We start from the raw sequence: 15,396 nt of genomic DNA, 5'->3' as shown, positions 1-15,396 counted from the left end.
CAGCGTCCTAAAGTCCAAAATGTGCAGCCCTCACCATTCCAAGTGGGATGATTTTGAGAGTTAGACAAGTTCTCATGGCCCAAATGTAAAACCAAAACACAAAATAATCAAATTGCCTCTGGCTTGCCATGAGATAAGATGTTTTAGTGTGCGGGGGAGAGGTGAAAGACTGTTACCCCCTTCAGTTGGGTTGGTAGCTACTACCCCACTATTCTTTTATTTATTTTGAATTCCCTGGCATCTAGTAGGCTTTCTGCCCCCTGGGGAGTGAATCTGGGGTAATTGCCCCATCTGCCCACCGGTGGGCAGAACAACTCTGCCTCCATTTAATTGGGGTGTGGGGGTATAGCCATACCCCCACCCTCTTCTTTAGAAAAAAGGAAAATCTTTCCTGGTTTTTGGTGGGCTTTCGGCCTTCCGAAAATAGGCCGATCTGCCCTCAAGGGGGGCAGATATGGCCAACAGTAAAGAGCCCACATGGGGAGTGACCCTTGCCCAAGGGGCTGCCCCCCCAAACAAAACACACACATACACACACACAACAATTCCTGGTGCCCAAGTGGTTTCTCCCCCACCCTAAGGGCAGATCGGCCTAATAGAAATAGACAATCTCCCCCCAGAAATGGCCTACAATAAATTTGCTCCCCAGGGGAGTGACCCTCGCCTAAGGGGTCGCTCCCCTTGCATGGAATTGGCACCAAAAAATATCCCTGGTGCCGAGTGGTTTCTGCCCCCTAATAAAAATAGGCTGATCTGCCCCCAAGGGGGACAGAAATGGTGTAATCAAATTTGCAAAAATAAATGCACCCCAAGGGAGCAACTCTTGCCCAAGTGGTCACTCCCCTTTATTGTTAATATAAAAATAAATCCCTGGTGTCTAGTGGGCATTTCTGCAGCCCGATCGCTTCACGATCAGGCTGCAGAAATGCTGATTTAGAGAGATATCAAAGGAAAGGAAAAGCCTTTCCTTTTGTTTGATGCCTCCCCTGCCCCCTCCATGTAATCGGAAAAGAAATGCTTTTGCATTTCTCTTCAGATCCGTGCTGGAAACTGAGCTTCCAGCGTGGTGGGGCAGCCTCGGGTCAGCGCGCGATCATCAGACGCCACGGGGGTCCGGTGGGGAAGGGGTGGAAGGAGAAGTGATTCCCCTTCCATCCATGCCCATGGGAGGGGGGGTGCTTGGCCATTGGGGGGAGCGTTAGCGCTTCCACCGAGGGCCCATAGCAGGATTTAACGGTTGCGTACTCGGCACCCGTGTGGTGCAAATGAGGACTTAACAGTTACGTCCTGAGCACCCAAGGGGTTAAAGGACTGATAGCAATAGGTAGTGCATACAGCTACACTATCCAATCAGTCATAAAAAGGTGCTAATGTGCGACCCATCTTTAAATGTTTTCAGGGGTCAGTGCCTCCATTAGGGTGTTGCCCACTCATTATTTTGGCCCCCTGCCCCCTCAATAAACGACATTTAAAATATATATTTTAAAGTGCTTCTGCAGCAAGTAACTGATAGAGCACTTCTGGCTGAGGCGGCTCCCGGAGAAGTCAAGCCAGTGCAGGCCTGAGGGGTGGAACTTAAAACTGTAACTATATTGTCAGACAGCCGTACTAGTACTCAGTCCGGAGCCAGCGCACATAAGTGTGCACGTCGGGGTGGACTGCTGCCTTGTTCCGGCAAGCTCGACATGCACACTAGGTTTCTCTCAGAGTCTCAGCAACGGCGCACTTTAGTGAGCCGGGGCTGACTCAAAGTTGCAGCCCCCAGTGTCCGTAATGAATGGTGAGGATCTCTGCCCCATCCAAATCTGGAGCAGCTGCAACAGCAGGTGCACCGTCATGACTGTCTTCGACTGAGAAACAGCCGTGTTACCAGGGGCCTCCGGACTCTGCAATGTTCCTGTGATGTGAGGCAGCGCAGGAGTGGAAGGAAGCTGCTCTCTCTCACCCATGGCCTTTTTGTGAGGCACAGGGAGAGATCGGCCACAGGAGCTGGTTGCTAATCCAGAAGCAAGCATTTGAAACCTGACAGCCGAGTCCAATTTCCACAGGTAAGTTTAATTAAATTGGTGGCGTACATATGTGTACTTAGTAAACGTTATCGATACTACCTGCCATGATTTGCATATAATGTTAAGCACATTAAGGGAGTCTATTAGCCGGTCGTGGTTTCCAGACTGGGGATTTGAGTAAGGTTTTAATGTGCAACACCATGACAGGACCGGATGCTTCTTCTGAACTGCATCCCGGCAAAGATCAGGAATGATCGAATTCCCCATTGAGAAAGACTTCAGCTAACTGCTGAAATCAAATGTATAACCTCCAAGGAGGTTGACTCCGAGGCTGGCATATGCACATTGCACAAATAGATTTGTGTAACCATCCACTGGCGCCAAATGCGCAAAGTACGTTTTTTGTCTTTCCATTCATTAGAAAGGCAAACAGCATTTATCAACAGCGGGGTTACATGCACTTTTCAGTGCTATAGTACTGTACCGCAGCGCCGCACACAAGTCCCTTGCTGCTGCAGTTGGCGTTGCTGACGTTTCCTGGGACTGGTTTTTATCAATGGGGAATTCAAACTGAATTCCCAGTTGACAAAGACTTCACACTTAAGTGCAATGCACCATTGTCTCTTAGAGGTGGCCGGGGCTGGAACAGTTTGGCATATGGACAAAAATGATGTATAACCCCTGCTGGCGCCAAATATTACTTTTTTTGTCTTTCTACTCATTAGAAAGACAAAAACAGTTTTTTGCGCCAGCGGAGGTTACACATTTTTTTGTACAAATACATCTAGACTAGTACGACGCATTAGGCCCTTCCTGCTGTTGTTGCTGCGGCAGTGCGCCCGGTGTTACTATTCCCTGGAGATTGGAGAACAGTGTACTCCTTTGAGGATTACTGAACAATTTAACCGGGCGCACCGAGGCCAGGGCATTTACCACACTGGATTTGACCATGTGTGGAAGTAACAGATAAACAATTACCAGAATGCATCATATTTGAAAATCCGGTAATGTAATTGGTAAGAAAATTTTGAATAGTATTGTTCGAACTGTACGAAACTCAATAATGTCAATTTAATAGCACCATCTAAGTGATCCAAAGTCGAGAACAATTATATATAGACCTGTTTTTTTTCCCTTTACAATCCTCCTACAACACAACATCAATCAAGAAATGCCATGCTCATGCTCGCCCTCTGCAATCAGCATTGCAAAGTTAGCCAGGCTGTATATAGCCTGCCTGCAAGTTTGTTCTCAGACTCCGGAGCTTGGAATCTGTGAAGATTTAGAAATCCTTTACAAACAGCCCCAGAATTGTCCTTTATGTTGGATCTGGCTACTCCTCCACTGCAAGCCATGAAGCACTTGTCTGTAAAATGCGTTGGTTAGGTGAATTAGGTCATTTCTTCTTATCTCGACCTGTTGGCTGAATTGCACATGAAAAGAGCTAACAAACATTAATGAGCAGATATATTTGTTTTGAACATGTTCCTTGATGATGCGAGTCTCGTTTGTTCTGTGTCAGTAAAGGGGTTCGGTGTAATTCATGCTAATGGCCCCTCTGCACAGCGTGTATTGTCTTTATGCCCTGACAAATGGCTTGCATGCAGCCTACATAAACTGGTTTGCTGAAAGCAGGTGCTTTAAAATGCAAGCAGTAAAATTCAAGCAGCCATTTGCCAGGACATAAACAAAAACACAGGGCCTGTTAACAAATCTGTTGCCTCGGGCTATTCTCTTCCAACGTGATGGAATCATTGAGAATGGAAATCCCAGGAAGCTTCACTTGCCTTTGATGCACTGTGCTCTTGTGAAAGGCCACTGCAGCCTGCAGGGAGTTAGCAGGTATGTTAAGAAAATGCAGAAGTGGATTAAAACTTACGTAGATACCTACGCCATTATCATTTACATTTACTTTCACAAGTGCTTTTTTAACCTTCTTGTTTTCTCAAATATGCTTGAAAAAGCACAATTTTCCCACTCTTTTTTCAAAATTTTCTTTGGAGGGAAAATACCCCAAACTCCCCTAGTGATGGGCACTCATCCAGAATTTTTACACCCCGCTACTTTCAAATGTCACAAACCGCCAATGAATGTTTCCACAGTTACACCATAAGCACTACAATTTATAATGCAGACAACAAAGAAATGAGCAAGTCTGTTTTTTATATTTGAAAATATTTTTCAAAGGGAGCAGGATGGAACTTAATAAATCACGTCATTAAAGACACATGTAGAGCAATAAACAAGCTTATAAATTATGACAGAGCTTTTTAATACATAATTTTGTCATCTCACCTCACTACCCTGTAGAGTTTTTGCCGGGTTAGCAGAAGGAATGGATGCATTAAGTTCAGATTCTGATTTACTTAATATTGAAATTGTTTCTCGATGAGACTGATAGCGCTCTTTCACCAATCTGTCTGCACCAACGGCTTTGTCCAAGATATTGCGGAAATTTCCTCCCTCTGCAACAAAAAAAGCACATTAAGATCCAGTGGTTTACCATTTGTTTTGCGCTAAGGAATGAGATTTACAAGAGGCTGCTAAAACTCAGTTGTTTCACCATTTTTCATTTTATCTTTTGCATTAACAAAACTCAATGGTGCATTTCCATTTCACAATATTAAATGGACCATATTATATATACAACCTAGCTGGTCATTACGGCCCTAAAACCTGTTCCCAAAAGTTTACATCATGGTATCACAGAATCTTATTATTAGTCTATACTTGCTACTTTACCTTCAAACCGGATCTGGGGAAAGAGAGAAGAACACAGCTCTAAAGACCTAAATATCTATTCACATAGAAAACTAAAACAAATAACACCATCTACCACTAAAGCTCACAGCACCCAGAAATACACTTTGTACTTCTAGTCGGGCTTCAGTTTCTAGTAACTTTTGGAACCTTCACTGACAACTCTTCTTGCACAAGCTGTGACCAAGAAACTTCACTTCTATTTTTTTGTATTTGCTCACTCCACGACAACAATTCTTTTAGCTTAACAATCTTTTTGATCCATTTTATTGCAGACCCTTTGATATCGCTGACCATCAACAACATCCATAGGGCTGCCTTTTTGCTGAAATACCTTTGAAATATAGTACTTTATCTCCAGTGCTTTGTTACAGTCAAATTGGTGAAGTCCTTGGAACTTGGTGACAAATACTATGTGTTACTCTGACGATGCACAACAGTGTTTGCTCTCTGCTCCTAAGTGAGACCTGGGAAGTCGTGGACACATACCATGTACTTGATGGACTGTGACTGCCAAGGTAGGAGAGAGCATGCCAGAATGCAGTGCATCTACACATTAAGCGAAAGAACCATTTCCAAGATGTCTGCCAATAACACTTGGAACCAAATGATGCAGTTGGCGAGTCACTATTTTAATAGCACCATTACCATGATGTGCTAATCTGGTTATTTCTGTGATTGCTGTTCTGCAGGCACCTACACTCCATTTGTCTATGGTTATGGTGCTAGTTGTCACAATGATATGGATGGCAGTAATCATGTTGGCGAGAATGGTAGTAATGATGCGGGCGGTAATACAGGTCGAAGTAGTGATGTTGGTAATAGTGATGGTATTAGAGGGAGCAGTAAAGGAGGCAGCCATACAGTTTGCACTGGCAAAAACATTTAGAAAGCCTGCCTCATTAAAATACAAAACAATGTTTGATTTCCGTATACACTGAATGCTTGGTGATTGAGTCTAGTTTTCAGATGCTCAATTTTCTTTAGAGGGAGAATACCCCAAACTCCCCTAGTGAAAGTCAGGCTCACTCGCTGTGCGCTAATGGGCACTCATCCAGAATTTTTACACCTCGCAGAGGAATTATATAGTGAGTAACATGAGGTGAAATAATAATATCTCTCTAGGTAAATCCAAAGCACACTATACTTATTTCACAAAATTGATAATAATATGGGGGCCTATTTACAAACTGAATTTTGTAGTATGTAGAGTAGAAAAAGAGTAGTACACCTATTACTAAATATTATTTACAAACAAATATACAGAGACCTCCACCTTTATTACCTATATTAGCAGAAATCTCCACACACATAAGCCTTCAATTCAAGTGCAACTGTGGAAGGGACAAGGTGGAGTGGTTGGAAAATAAGGACAATATTCTACTTAATGGGAGAAGTTAGAGAGGAGCAAGAAGGGGTGTGTGAGAGGCAAAAAATGGGGTTAGGGAAAACATGCTAAAACAAGCACCTACTCACAGAAGAGTAAACCTATTGGTATGCACAAATCACACTTTAAAAATTGCTATCGCCCAGATTATCACAAAATAGTAATAAATGTACTTCAATCCTGCCTTTGACTAAGTATGGCATCCACATACGACTATTCACAGGTACTGCAAAATAACTCCAATAGAAAATAATGGAGGCAGGAACTTGATACAACACCCCACAGTAAAATAATATTACATTTATTTGTATGTTTAGAAAATATATATTTAGATATGTATAATTATTTTAGGTGTTGAAAATGTGGATTCGGGTAAAAAATAAATACATTCCAATTTAAAAAAATGAATAACCTTTATTTATTTTTTCAAATAAACCTTTTTGAAATACAAAAAAAACAAATTACTTAATTAAATTTAATAACTATTAAGCAAATATTAAAATGTTAGAAAGGGTTGGTCTATTTTAATGTTAACAAATATTTATAAACTGATATAGTTTATTTATTAACACTTCTTTTGTGAAAAAACAAACACAAAAAAACAAAAAACATTTATCTATTTTTCCCTGTACTTTACTAAAGGGAGATCTCTTCCCCAGTGGCAGAGATCTCAGACTACATCCCTAAAGATATTAGTAGTAAATTAACACTCATAAATTTAGTCTTGGATGTCTTCACCCCCCCCCCCCCACTCCCACCGAACACCTAATTATATGCTTAATGTAAATTTCTCCTCGGAAATGGTGGAGAACAAATAGGTGTAAACTTTCACTAAGTTGCAGGATGAGATTTACACATGAGCTAAGAATAAAAAGGCTTTGACTTCTTATCAGGAATTGTTTAAAATTTGTAAGGGATTAATAAAATATGTTTATGGTAAGATAGCCATGGCTACACCTGCATTCAAATCTTTCTGTGAAACCCTGAGTGAAATCATATAGCAAAAAGATTTAAAGTGTCAGTAGCTTGACATAATTTTAAATCCCATCAGCGTGAACTAGCTTCCTAGACCTTTTTTCAGCAGTGCTTTTAAAAGAAAACACTATGGTGCTGTTTTAGAACATCCCAGTTAGTTCTTTCTAAAGAGGTCAGTCTCCTGAGGCTCTACAATAAGCAATGGTAACATTTAATATATAAGGCGAATATGAATTCTCTGCAACCAGTGATCTGTGGACCTATAACTACTCATACTTTCCTGGCAAAGCTAATTAGAGCTATAGCTATCATAAATCTACAGAGTTATCTAGAGAAGAACGTGCTTATAGGCACATTACCATTTTGGAATCAGGCCCCTCATAAGATCAGAAACAGCAGTTTTGGATATTATGCAACAAGGCTCAGCTTGCAGCTTTGGTCCTGTTGGAATTGCCAGCTCTGCTGGATACTAGAGACCATAGGTTTCTTGTTTTACCTATAGAACAAAAGATGCATGTGCAGGGAAGGGCTCTGGCTCTGTGTTTTTTAATAACTAATCTTCGTCAGCATGTCTCACTTGATTTCCCACATGGCTCTACCTTGTCACTTCTTTTTTTAACGCTATATGCTTCGTCTTTCTAGGACTACTGCTGTCCATGGCCTTACGTATCAGATATGTAGGTCAACTCTTGTTGAATTTAGACCACATCTTCAATGATACTGGCTCAATCTCTGTGTCTGCAGCCTAAAACCCAGATGGCAGATAACTGTTTGAAAGCAAACAAGCAGAGATTCTGCTTCTCAGGACAATGAGACAAGCCAATTGAGACCTGCATGGTTCACTGCACTGGGATCTAATCCGGAACCAGTTATTACTGTTAAAAAAGGTGATCGGAGAACATGCACTTGTTGACATTTGGAGAATTAAACATGAAGGAGCGAGGGCCTACATGTGCTTCAATAATTTACATAGCTTCTACACCAAAATTGATTACTTTTTTAATAGAAAGTGTATTAATGCCAAAGATAATAGATTTGCAAATTGGCACTAGAGACCTATCTGATCTGCACAGGTTCTACTACATATGGACCAGACGCTACCCCACAGACCTTTATACAAATCATGGGTAAAACATTTAATAGCTTTTAGAGACCATACCTGTTAGATATGGGGTGCCTGATTGGCTAGGGTAGACACCTCAGCCAGGCGTGAACCACCAGTTTAGTCAGGGCAAGGGAGTTACACACCCAAGATAAACCTTGCTTACCCCCTTGGTAGCTTGGCACAAGCAGTCAGAATCATCCCAGAGGCAATGCATAAACCATTTGCACAACACACACAACACTAGTGACAATAAATACACCACAAATGAAACTCCACAACAAGTTATTTGGGAATATACTGTATTACACAAAACATCATTAGACCAAAAACGACAAGTATCAGTAAAAACCTGCTACACAAGCGGTTGTCAGACCATCACAAAGGCGAATAGTATTCTGCGAAAGTCATCATTAGTCAGGTAAACACATAACTGCTTGCTTTGCAGAATAGTAGTAAGCTGTCAGGTCATCATCATCACCATAATGCACATGGGTGAAACATTCTGCATGTCATAATGTCATAGTTGGACTCTTGCTCTAGGCAAGACTGCTAGTTTAGGGATGACATCACTTTTGTTTTTAGGTGACTAGGCAAATCCAACAACAAGTAGCAACTGTTGGCCCAACCCTCCCGGCTCACAAGCAGTACCTCACCAAAAACCCAAACAGTAAAAGGTAATGTGTGGCAGCCTTCACACATGGACTCAAGAGTGCAACATCTCAGGGGAGTCGTGGTTAAACGACATTACCCTTTTCTCACATGAGCAGCAAGTCTCAGTCACACACAGAGAATGAAGGAGAAGCAGTAAAGTTTTTAATAGGTCTTATTAACAAGACTGCAATTTACTGTAAACTGCATGGGCTGCAATGATTAGGACAAGGAACAATGAAAGAAACAGAATTGTAAAAATGAGAATCTTGAATATAAAGACCCCCCACCATCTTGCAACTACTACTGTAGCATGATGAATCAGTCTCTAACCTAAAGAGGTAGGTGTGTTAAACCTAATTTGCCAGTACCATGTCCCTGAGAAGAGCCCCCTAACCCTCGTTACCGTGGATTGAGGTCTCTAGATCAGAGTCCATGGGGACAAGAAGGCTGGGTCTGCATCAAGGCGACGTGTAGCATAGATATCGTTGATAGCATCTGGTAGGAATCCCTCTAATAACCTTGTCTGCGTGAGATGTATTTATACAGATCTTGTAGGAACCCCACTAATGCAGGTAGGTTCCCAAACAATAGATAGTAAGGCATGCTTCGGGAAGCCATCCTGGAAGAAAAAATTAAATAAATGTGCTAAAACTGAGCAGGCTAAGTAGGTTAAAAGTCACTAGGTGACGGGGGCACAGGCCTGCAAGCCACAAGGCTAAGCTATCCCCCGATTCCCAATAAAACCAAATAGGATCCATTACAATAACACACTCATCCCTCTGCAGATATCATCACATCAGGTAGGCTGTGCAGCACATGTCAGAGCGGAGGGGCTATCAACTCTGGGGAATCTCCCCCCATGGACTGCCCTGCACAGGGAGCGCGTCCAGATCCCTCCTGGGCTTCCTGAACTGCTCTCTTCGCCGGGTCCTGCCGCTCCTCCTTCTTGGCACCACCGGGAGGCACAGCCCTTGTCTCCTTGGACTGAGTAGACCACTCACGCATCAGTCAGGGTTCTTCTTTCTTGACAGGCAGGGTGGCCCGCAAAAGGTACTGCGGTGGTCACCGTGCTGCCACCAAGCTCGATATGATCCTCTGGGGCCACGGTGGTGAAATCACACGTCATTGCCTGTTGATGCCCCGGGGGGACTGCATGGAGCACACTCACCAAGGGCCCCTCACAACTTCTCCTGCATCAGTGTGGGGAACCCTCACACTTGGGACAAGGGAGTGCTTCCTTGCGCTCAGGAGGGGAAGGAAGGGCTTGAAAGAATTACAAGTCAAGCACTCTTATCAGGAAACAAAGCGCTCTGCACACTCTGGTATCCTAGAGTGCTCTCCACGTGCTCCACAAGGGAAAGGGGGCACTCCATTCATGCCCCTCAAGGGAACCAGCACCAGAGGGACAGAAATGCAGGGCCTTTGGGGGGCACACCACACAACCCCTAGAGACAGCTGTGGGGGTATAAAGCTGCAGGGCCCAGGCAAGCAGGCCAGCTCTAGAGAAAGCAGTAGCAGTCCCTCTAGTGAACTAACAGGTCATAGGTCAGCACAACAGCAGATCAGTCCCAAGACGGTTCCTGGTGGGTCCCTCCAGTAGCATCTAGCGTCCAATCCATACAGCGGTCATCAGTGACTCTAAGCTGTTCGGTGTCATGGGGAACAATATACTTATACTCAGTTTGCTCAGCTTCTAGAAATGGGAGAAGGTTCAACCCAGCTCTAGCCCGTTCCAGGAATTCCCCCTTCTCCTCCACACTGGCTCCAGACATCAGTAGGGGGTAAGCAAGCCTTTTCTGTCAGGACAGGGCACAGCTTATACAAATGTAAGAGTGCCCCACCTCTAATTCTCCAAGCCCAGGAAGAGCACTCAGTATGCAGATGTAATCCTATTACACCTCCACCCTCCATGTGTGAAGAATGACTGGAAAGTATGCACAAAGCCCAGCTGTCACTCTACCCCAGAAGTGGAATGGAGTCAAGCTGCAAAAGCACCAGAGGTATACGCACAGAGAAAGCCCACTTTCTAAAAGTGGCATTTCTACAATGGTAATAAAAAATCTACGTACACCAGTAAGTAGCATTCCTTACTACCATTCCATCTATACCAAATATGCCCACACCACCCCTCATCACAAATACCACTTAGCCATATGAAATGGCATTTCCAATGCAATCCTTTGAGACAGGCAACACTCACAGCAGTAAGAAGCCCAATAGGCTGTTTAGCACTCGTAGGACAGGCCACACAACAGGGCACATGTCCTAACTCTTACATACACAGCACCCTGCCCATAGGGCCTGGGCTAGGGCCTGCCTCAGGGTTGACATATGTAGTGAAAGAGGAGTTCCAGGCGTGGCAAGTAAATTTACATGCCAAGGCCCCTGTGGCAGTAAACTGCACATGCAGAACCTGCAGTGCCATGCCCGAGACAGGCTTGCAAGGCTACTTCTGTGGGTGGCACAAGGTGGGCTGTAGGCACTCTAGTAGCATTTAATTTACAGGCCCTGGGCATAAGGTATATTACTGTACAAGAGACTTGCAGGTAAATTAAATAAGCCAATCAGGTGTATGCGAATCATACCAAGTTTAGAAGGGAGAGAACATGCACTTTAGCACTGATCAGCAGTGATAAAGTGCCCAGAGTATTAGAGACAACAAAAAGAGGTCAGACAAATAGGAGGAAGGCAAAACGTTTGGGGATGAACCTGCAGAAAGGGTCAGTCCCAACAATACCTTTGGGGCATTCATGTGGGAAACCCTACAAAACGACTTGAAAGAGAACAATAATGGCGAAGTTGAGTGGGAGATAATTTAAGATGCAGCTAAAGTTGTTATCCGAGGAGATCTGATTTCTCTTACGACCCACGTAATGAGGATGACGAAGCACAGAAAGTATGAACTAGCGTACTAAATCCAACAACTCAAGACTAAACACAAACAAGAAGGCTCTTAGACCTTAGAAAGAACTGGAGTAACTCCAGATGAAAGAGGCTGCTAATAACATGTTATACATTAATCAAAAATACTATGAAAAGGATAATAAAGCTGGAAGACTATTAGCCATTTATCTGGGGAATCTGCAGTTCCTTCTATCAGATGATAGTGTCACTCTTTAGATTAACAAGTCGACAATTATCAAAATTTTCCATTCTTACTGTACTATGCTTTATAATCACAAGATCTTGATTTACAAGACAGTTACCTGAATACCCTAGCATTTGCGGACAGAAGTGACTTAGATATCCCTCTCAGTGACAAATCCATCAACATTGACAAAGCCAAATTGGTGATAAAAATTCTAAAAAGCAACTACACAGCTTGCCCTGACAGTCTGCAGCTTATGTGGACTTGTTGATCCAAGTCCTGACTACGGTATTCAATACATTCTTATTGACATGAAGGGTCACGAAAAACAGGAGACTATCTACTCATTGCATTGATACAAACGCCTGATAAAGATCCCACTTGCAGTGGATCTGATAGGCTGATACCTTGTTAAATTTGTATGTAAAAATCTTAACGCCTCTACTTGTGGCACTCCTGTGACACGTAAGGCCCTTGCTTATATTGGCCGAACAATCTGCATCTATTAACTGCAAGAACACTGTTGTGGGGCTCCCGCTGTCAGAACAAGACTGCTGGTTTATGGGAGGCAGCACCACTGTTTTTGGGTAACTGAGTCAATACCATATTGTCTTGGCAGCTATCGGCCCAACCCTTTCCGCTAGTTACCAGCACCTCACCCCCAACCTGAAAGAAAGGGTGATTTGTGGCAGCCTGAAACATGACTCTCAGTGGCTTCTCAGAGGAAGTCCTGGTCGACAAGTCCCACCCCTTTTTCTCATTAGCAAAAGGTCTTATGCATACACATAGGCAAAGAATGAGATGCAGGCTGGTTTCCAATACATTTATTGATAATACTGCTATCTAGGATAAAATATGAGCTGCAATTATCAGGGCATGAGGCATAACAGTATTAGGATGGTGGTGACCAGCAAGAAAAAAAATAAACAGTCCCAAAATATAGGAATAACATGCATAAATAAATTCTACCTAACCCCTAACTCCTAAGCGAGAGCATAGTGGTGATAGCCCAAGCTGTGCGTACTTAGTTTATGAGAGGGACACCCACCCCATTACTTGAAGGAAAGGGGCCTGCCCGCAGCCTCCTGGGTTGGCTGAGGTCAGCAGCGAAATGGCATGCAATGTGGATGCAATCCTGGCTGGAATGACCTCCCTGTTGTTGGCCTACACAGTATTTTTATAAGAAAACATATTTTAGTTGTGTGAAAAGTCCTGACGTGAACAAGTGCCTAGGTGTCTGACTGTTTAAAAATCTTGTGGCAACAAATGCTATCGATCACCATATACTTGGAATCGTCAACCTTGGGCTGGGGCACTTGGCAAAATGTCGAACACACAACAATAATTACAAAACTTTTGCAGAATCATGAAATTACAGCTGATTAGAAAATGAAACAAAACTGAATAAATGAAATCAGAGCGGTATGTAGGTAAAAGGGCACAGGCCGCAGGCCTAAGCTAAAAACTGTGTGCCAAAGCAGAGTTTAAAATTAACTCATAAGACAACCAACAATACTAGACTGAACTGCAAACTAAACACTGGAGAAATATAATGGCCTTTTTCTCGCTAGCAGCGGAGAAGGCCTTAGACAGCATTGATTGAAGAGTCATACAGAATGTTCTCACCAAAACAAGAACAGGCCCATATTTAACCAAGTATATAATGTCCAGTTTTACCAACCTTTCAGCACAACTAAGGATTACAGATCAGCTTTTTCCAACAATAACATTAACTAGGAGGTATGAAACAGGGGTGACTACTCTCCCAGTTGATAATTGCCTTGCCAATGGAAACCGTAGTCCAAAAGATAAAAAAAATAATCCTAACAACAAGGGCAGATGGCATCCTTTACCATCTAGAGACCTCAGCTCAGTGAGGTTATAAGATTAAGATAATTTTACAAAGGTTTTAAGATTCCGCAAAGGGGGTATTCGATTCAGAGTGCAAGTAAAGAACTAGCACAAACTGCTTGATTCCAATGAAATGTGAATTCCATCCAACATTTGGAGGTCTGCCTTAACAGAAAGGTGAAGGACATTTATCAATACAATGTACTGCCCTTGCTGGGAGTTAGTAAAAACAAAAACTGCACAGATGGGGGAAGCAAGAAATATCTACGTATAACTCAGCTTTATGATATGTACTCTTATACTGACCCCATGCTATTAGTGTTTCTCTGGCTGATTAAGATAAGTGATTTTGAGGTACTTACTCCATGTATATATGTTATATAATGAAGTATGGAGGAATGTTGTAAAATACAAATGAAACCATGGTAACAGCGTATATCAAGTTATGAGACACTAGGGATTCAGTATTTTATGCAATGATGTTATCTGCTTTTGTATTTTTACCATTTGAATACAGCAGCCACATAAACGTGGAGAGTCTGAAGCCTATGTTGTCTCACTACATGGGAGAAGTCCTGAGTCCTCCTTCTAGTCCTAGGTGTACTGGGATCTAAATATGGCACCCCGGTAGAATTGACGATGAGGTGACAATAAGCATATTTGCAGCAAGCATTGTTGGGGACAATCTAATTTGGATTGTTAGAACTTTATTAAGAATGTTGAAAAAACGTTTATATTAATATATGACTATCCACAGAAACTTTTCCAAATACTTGAAGAATTGCATGAACTCAGCGACGTGTAGCATCGTGTTTTTTATTTAATCTCGATAGTCATAGATTAGCAGCAAGAAACAACCCAACGCGTTTCAGCGTCCTATGCCTTGTTCACGGGTAACTTTCTCATAATTGCTTGCCAATTTTAAACCAACACCTAATTCATGAAATAAACAAAGGACCACCACAAATGATCATCAACAAACACGAAAATGTGGTGGCAATCTTAAAACGTGTTCTCTTTCAATATATATGCATATTTGTCACCAATTATATCCATTTTAATCCTCACTGTATTTTTGTTTTGAATTTACTGTTCAATGTTACGGTCATAGTCTTACATTTCATGAAATTACCTAATATCTATCACCCAAGTGGGCCATATCAACAAGTGCACATACTAAGTTATTTAGTATTTGTTGTATATACTTCTGAAAATTCAGCCCCAGTGGGCTAATTCATAATGCCCTCACAGCTGTGTCAAACATATTTACTATATAGTGCCCACAAACTCATATCATTCTTCGGATAAAGCACTGCTGCAGACTCACATTTCCTGTTATAAATAGCAAATAAACATAATACTATGTACCGCTATACATGAAAAACATAATTCTTGAAGATACTGTCCTCCTTCGTGTGATGAGATCCAGATTTCAGGATTAGTTGATTCACAGCAGCCTGTCTAATCTTCCATTAAATCTGCGTGTGTGTATGTATATACATGTGTTTGTGTATATACACATATATGTGTGTGTGTGTATACATATGTATATATATGTATATATATATAT

At 42.3% G+C, this 15,396-nt stretch overlaps 1 protein-coding gene across 2 annotated transcripts in view; it reads right to left on the bottom strand.

The window, feature by feature from the left end:
- Nucleotides 1-15,396, bottom strand: part of PDCD6IP (programmed cell death 6 interacting protein) — a 322,785-nt gene that overhangs the window by 189,989 nt on the left and 117,400 nt on the right. For both annotated transcript variants that reach the window (XM_069214865.1, XM_069214874.1), the window contains exon 12: nt 4,305-4,474. In XM_069214865.1, coding sequence (XP_069070966.1) covers nt 4,305-4,474 — 170 coding nt within the window. The remainder of the gene's footprint in view (nt 1-4,304; nt 4,475-15,396) is intronic.

The sequence above is a fragment of the Pleurodeles waltl genome, chromosome 2_1 (genome assembly GCF_031143425.1).
Source record: "Pleurodeles waltl isolate 20211129_DDA chromosome 2_1, aPleWal1.hap1.20221129, whole genome shotgun sequence".
Lineage (NCBI taxonomy): Eukaryota > Metazoa > Chordata > Amphibia > Caudata > Salamandridae > Pleurodeles > Pleurodeles waltl.
The sequence above is the reverse complement of the archived record's forward strand: the minus strand, read 5'-3'. Positions and strand labels throughout refer to the sequence as shown.